Source organism: Chrysochloris asiatica, unplaced genomic scaffold (genome assembly GCF_000296735.1).
Source record: "Chrysochloris asiatica unplaced genomic scaffold, ChrAsi1.0 scaffold00001, whole genome shotgun sequence".
NCBI lineage: Eukaryota > Metazoa > Chordata > Mammalia > Afrosoricida > Chrysochloridae > Chrysochloris > Chrysochloris asiatica.
In genome coordinates, this window is record NW_006408519.1 from 31,633,250 (window position 1) to 31,639,486 (window position 6,237).

Consider the following 6,237-nt stretch of genomic DNA (forward strand, 5'->3'; position numbering starts at 1 on the left):
GACAGAAAGCCAGCTGGTGGGCTTGAAATGAGGACCTTGCAGTTGGTTAGCAGTTCTTTACTTATCCTACAGCGCCACCAGGGCTCCTTTACTGACAACACAAGAAAGGGAAATTCACCAGTACCCGTCTTCTTCGGGATCCTAAGGGTTAAGATCAACGAGAGTTAGCCATCTCTGTCCTAGAGATGCCCCGGCAAAGCCCGGGGAAGAACGAGTGACTTCCTGTATCTGTCCTCCGGGTCTGAGACTTTAGGACCCTGGGTTGGTTGGGTCAGGAGGAGCCTCGGGCTCCTTCCTCCGGGAAGCTGCCCCTGCGGGGGGTGCAGGGCTGCTGGTGTGTAGCCCCAGAACAGTGAGTTACTTTGGGGGCCGATGGGAACCGAGGGCTGCGGGACGGAGGAGTGGGAACTGTGTCCGTGAGGGTCCCTGCTGCTGCCAGGGCCGAGGCCCCGATTCCCGCCTGGCTGGCCCTCCCGCCTCCCTCACCTCCCTCAGGAGTTGAGCTGTCTCCGGGGACGGCACTGCTGATCCCTTGGCCAGCCGTTCTGTCAAGTGCAGTTTCGGTCGTAGGTTCGATCCCAAACACACCAGCACTAGTTTGTTCCGTACCATCGAGTTGGATCCGACTCATAGAAACCCTGTAAAGAGTTTCCGAGTAGTGGTTGGTGGATTTGAATCGCCGACCGTGTGGTTAGCAGTCTAGTGCTGATGCTAGTGCCACACTGGGATGTGATGGTGGTGGTTATGTGCCGTGGACTCGGTACCGACTCTTAGTGACCCTGCACGGAGTTTCCGAGGTTGTAAATCTTTACGGAAGCAGAAAAAGCCTCACCTTTCTCCTGCGTTACCGCTAGTAGTTTCGAACTGCTGACCCTGAGGTTCGCAGTCTGATTCGTAACCACTACGCCACACCAGGATAGGGCAGTCAAAACAGCCTTGCTCTGTGGAGTGACATCTTAAGGACATCCTTTTAATATCACTTATGACCTAAAGTTATTTCTTGAGCAGCTATTCCCTGAGCCAGTGTCCGGGGCTGCTCTACTTCCAAAGTTATAGAGAAAATGATGGACATTTTACCCAGATTTTTGCTTCCTTTGCATATACTTTGATCTTAAACATGCAATTCAGGAACCACAGTGCTCTATTTGGAAAACTCTCACTCTCTTGCATTCAAGTATTTTGTACTCAGGTTTTTGTTTTGTTTTTCTTATTACGCAAATACCATGGGGATATTGTAAAAAGGCTAATTTCACCTTTGCCCAGAACAAAACCCCACTGCTGGGTGTACTTAGGGAACACAAGCTCACTTTGGTTAAGAGCGTTAAGGAGGTCAATCTGTTTTTTAAAAATTAAGGCTATGACTGTATTTCAAAATAAAGGTACTCAGGATCATTTGCAGTCTGGAGTTATGCCCAGCTTGACTTCCTGCTCTAGCCTACTGAAATGGATAAACATGAAATCCAATAGACTTGGGACTGAATCCTACTTTACCACTAACTAGTGTGTGACCTTGGGAATTTTTCTTACGTCTCTTGTACTCATCTATAAAATGGTACTAATTGTTGGTATACTTCAGAGAACTATTGGAGAATAAAACAATACACCAACATTCTTTAGTTCACTGTTGCTGAGTGCCATCGAGTTGGTTCTGACTCATAGTGACCCTGTAGAGGGTTTCTGAGGAACAGCTAGTTCAAACTGACCTTGTGGTCCAGCTCATTATCCTGCAGCACGTCACCAGGACTCCACTATACATACTCCTATATAGGGTTTCCAAGGAGCAGCTGGTACATTTGAACTGCAGACACTGCAGTTCAAACCGGCCTTCCGGTCCACTGCATTATCCCACTGCGCCATACCAGGACTGCCCTATGGGGTTCCTATAAGTAGGAACTGACTTAAGGGCAATGGTTTAGTTCGGGTTTTAGTGCTCTGGTAGCGTAGTGGTTACGAATCGGGCTGCGAACCTTAAGGTCAGCGGTTCAAAACTACCAGCCGCTCCGCGGGAGAAAGATGAGGCTTTCTACTCCCGTAAAGATTTACACCCTTGGAAACCCTGTACAGGGTCGCTATGGGTCGGAACCGACTCGACGGCACTTAACAACAACAACATAACTACTACTCTCCTGCTTTGTCCTAATATGATACTGATTATATAAATCCTGGGAGTGCAGTAGCTTCATACAATAAGCACTGGACTGCAAACCACAAGATTGGCAGTTTGAGCCCACCAGTTGCTCTGTGGAACAAAGATGAGGCTTTCTGCTCACAAAGATTTTTAAAAGGCTTTGAAACCCTGTACAGGGTCACTATGAGTTGGAACTGACTCCATGGCACTTAACAGTAACATATAAATCCTAACTTTTATTTAAAACTGACTTCAAAGATTTTTCCTTCTGTTAAGGACCATGTTATTCTTTTGAAATTAAACAGAGTTCTTGCTCTTCTCCTTCCTTTCTAAGCTTTTTACTACATACTTACTCTAAAATGCTTATGTCTGCATATTGACCCTTAAAAGTTTTTATAAATTTTATTATTGGTGCATTCTCCATAATACTACTTTGTTTTTTTCAATTAAAAGAACACACCAAGGTTTCCAAGCAGTGGGTAGACACTAAGTGCTGCATTTTTTTTAAAGTTTATTTCTCAAACCTTTGATGTGAAAATTTTATTTTTAATTGTTATTTCTTTAGAAAGGGTAACTCGATTAACCATTAATTCTAAACATTTTCAAGATTTCCTAAAAGGGCATAAGATCACGTTTCTTACTGTTAGCATGGGATATGGAACATTCTATGTATACAATGTTATATTGTGACAGCTGGAAAGAAAAGAGTGGAAGAAACTTTAGTAAATCCCTGCAAACATGACCTGTTTTCTTCTATAGGGTTTTTGGCCCCTAGCCTGACTGTGGTCATTATGATGGAGCAAGAAAAAGAACTTTGGGTCTCAGATTCTAAAGGCTTCAAGGAGAGAAAGAGTTTGAAAAGTCCTTATACAGGTAAGGGATAAAGAAGATAATCTGAATTCTTAGGCACTTCTGTATTATAAGTGTATGCTATGTGGTGTTGTAGAAAGAGCAATGCATTAGAATGAGACAAACTTTGTTTCCTTGCTCTATCACTTACAAGCTATATGTTAACCGGTTCAGCCTTCTTCAGTTTTCTTATTTTTAAGAGAAAAAAAAGTGAATGATACTATCTGACATTTTTTAGGATTAATGAGATATGCAAGCTACTGCCCTTTATAAATTGTGGCTATCTCTATATTTGTTCATATTTTAATTATAGTATTGATGGTCTAATTTCCAACACAGATGAGATCCTACTCCATTTCTCCTCTACTCCAATCACCTTTTTATTTATTTATTTTATATATTTATTTAATAAATATTTATTTATTCTCAAAGAATAAAGTTTAATGCACTTGCTTTTTAGGTATACGGTCTCTTGGTAATTGCCAGCAGTTGTTCAAGTACAGTAGTGTTGCTACTAAGTACAAAATTTTACCATAAAATGTTTTTAAGTTACCTACTTCTACTGATCACATAATATAAAGAAAACTAATTTACAAAGCCTTTTATTTAAAATAATTTATGAGGTTTTACTTTGTTGTTCCCTATCTTCCAGTACAATTCAGAATTTCCGTTCCCCTGGCAGAGAATGGGGAATATGTTTAGAATATTTCTTTGTTCTTTCAGGAGATGAGAGTAAGAATACTTTGGAAACTGTTCAACACATTAACTCTAAGGCAAATAAAGATAAACCCTCAAAGTGGTCTAAAAGAGATGACCCACGAAATTCTAAACATGAGGATCCAAAAGAAGCTCTATATGCATTGTCCAAAGGAGATGAGATTTGGTGTCATGATTCCTATGAGAATGATGACAAGACAGAGAGTCAGTGGGAAAACTCTGTAAGAAAAGAGGAAGAATCCAGTCATTGGAAGTGGGACCTAGGAGAACACACCAGTATCTCTATCCAGCAGAATACATCCTCTGGAGACAAACCCTACAAATGTCCTGAATGTTGGAAAAGCTTTAATAATAGTTCTCATTTGCGTATTCACCAGAGGACCCACTCAGGAGAAAAACCTTATAAATGTTCTGAGTGTGGGAAATGTTTTAGTAACAGCTCTCACCTGATTCAGCATCTGAGAACACACACAGGAGAGAAGCCCTACCAGTGTGGTGAATGTGGGAAAAGCTTCAGCAATACCTCCCATCTTATTATCCATGAGCGAACTCACACGGGAGAGAAGCCCTACAAATGTCCTGAGTGTGGGAAATGTTTCAGTAGCAGCTCTCACCTAATTCAGCATCACAGATCACATACAGGGGAGAAACCATATGAATGTCCTGTATGTGGGAAATGTTTCAGCCACAGCTTTGTCCTGATAGAACATCAGAGGACTCACACCGGAGAAAAACCATATAAGTGCCCTGATTGCGGTAAGAGTTTTAGTCAGAGTTCCAGCCTGATTCGCCACCAGCGGATACACACAGGTGAGAAGCCCTACAAGTGTCTGGAGTGTGCAAAAAGCTTTGGTTGTAATTCTACTCTAATGAAGCATCAAAGAATACATACAGGAGAAAAACCCTACCAGTGTCCAGAATGTGGGAAGAATTTCAGTCGAAGTTCAAACCTTATTACACATCAGAAAACACACATAAGAGAGAAATCCTATAAAAGGTTTGAATGTGAAGAAAGTATGAGTCAGAACTACGATGTGATAGAAGAATGTAGAATTCAACCAGGAGAGAAACCATATAAATGTTGTGAGTGTGGAAAGAGTTTTGCCCTCAGTTCTCATCTTATTAGACATCAGAGAACACATACAGGAGAGAAACCTTACAGATGTTCTGAGTGTTGGAAAACTTTTAGTCAGAGTTCTACCCTGGTGATTCACCAAAGGATACACACAGGGGAGAAACCTTATAAATGTCCTGATTGTGGCGAATGCTTCAGTCAAAGCTTTAACCTTATCAGACACCGGAGGACTCACATGGGAGAAAAACCTTACAAGTGCGCTGACTGTGAGAAATGCTTCAGCAGAAATGCCTACCTCAGTCAACATCGGAAAATTCACACAGAAAAGTCTTTTAAGTCTCCTGAAGTTGAGGCATTTCCACATGAATGGACTTGGAAAAACGGTTCAGAGGAAATGACCCTCATCCCTTCATTTTCAGTTCCAAATTTATCTTCCTCTTGAATCCCAAAGTCTGTTTGTTTTTGTTTTTTCAAATTGGATCCTTAAAACTAAGGTAGCATATGATCTTTGTGCTATAAAGTTTCTTTGGTGTGTTTGCCAAAATGTCAACCTCCTAGTGTAAAGGATATAGACAAAGATAATGTGATTGTTGAATCTGTCCAGTGGAAAGATACTACCAAGAATAAAGAAAAAGAAGAAAAAAATTAAGTTAAGATAGGAATAGCCTTAAAGAAAAGTATAAAGAGTAATCCTGGGAACAAGGAAAAGGACACCTGAGATCTTGAAGCTAGGATTTCCATTGATTTACCCTTTTTTCCCTGGCCTTACTGGGTAGAACTAGATCAATATTAGTCCCTGGGCTTTACCCAGAGAAAGATTATCTTTCTGAACAGATAATGTGATTTCTGACTGTGTTGTTGGTGTGGCACTGTAGGAACAGCTCTGGACTGTGAACCACAAAGCCAGCCGTTCAAACTCACTAGCTGCTCCTCAGAAACCCTAGACAGGGTCACTTTGAATCAGAACCGACTCAACAGCACTTAATGAAAGCAACAAGAAAGAAAGGATTCATTTGTTTCTAATATATTTACTTAAAATCAACTTTTGTAGCATCTAGAACTGTACTATCTGTTAGCCTCTAGCCACATGTGGCTATTTAATATGAATTGTAATTATAGTTTAAAATTTAGTTCTTTAATCACACCAGCCACATGCCAAAGGCTCAGTGGTCACATGTGACTGGTAGGTCCTATATTGAAGAGCAGTACAGAAAGTTCTTCTTTGCAAACCATTCTTCTTGATGGACTTGTAAATATTTCCCATAAGACTAAGAAGTGTGCTCTGGGTCTTCAGCTCTCCTATACAGGGAATACAATATACAATAGAAATGGGATAGAATTTTGAAGGCCCTGGGTTCAGAGATTGGATGTTTTAATTTATGTTCAACAAGCAGCAATGGGAGCCCATTATTTTTTGGCCAAAGCCAGATTAAAAGCCAAGAGTTGTGAATTCTGCTCTTAAATCGTC

General features: G+C 41.0%; 1 protein-coding gene across 1 annotated transcript; it reads left to right on the top strand.

Annotated features, from left to right (window-relative positions):
* The first annotated feature begins 2,922 nt into the window (after positions 1-2,922).
* On the top strand, positions 2,923-5,211 carry ZNF572 (zinc finger protein 572). Its single transcript, XM_006830835.1, has 2 exons — positions 2,923-3,001; positions 3,701-5,211. Exons 1-2 carry the CDS (start codon positions 2,923-2,925, stop codon positions 5,209-5,211), a joined length of 1,590 nt encoding a protein of 529 aa, XP_006830898.1.
* Positions 5,212-6,237: the final 1,026 nt, after the last annotated feature.

Coding starts and splice junctions, on each gene's coding strand:
- ZNF572 (XM_006830835.1), top strand. CDS start 2,923: ATGGAGCAAGAAAAAGAACTTTGGGTCTCAGATTCTAAAGGCTTCAAG. Junction 3,002..3,700: donor TTTGAAAAGTCCTTATACAG/GTAAGGGATAAA, acceptor TTGTTCTTTCAG/GAGATGAGAGTAAGAATACT.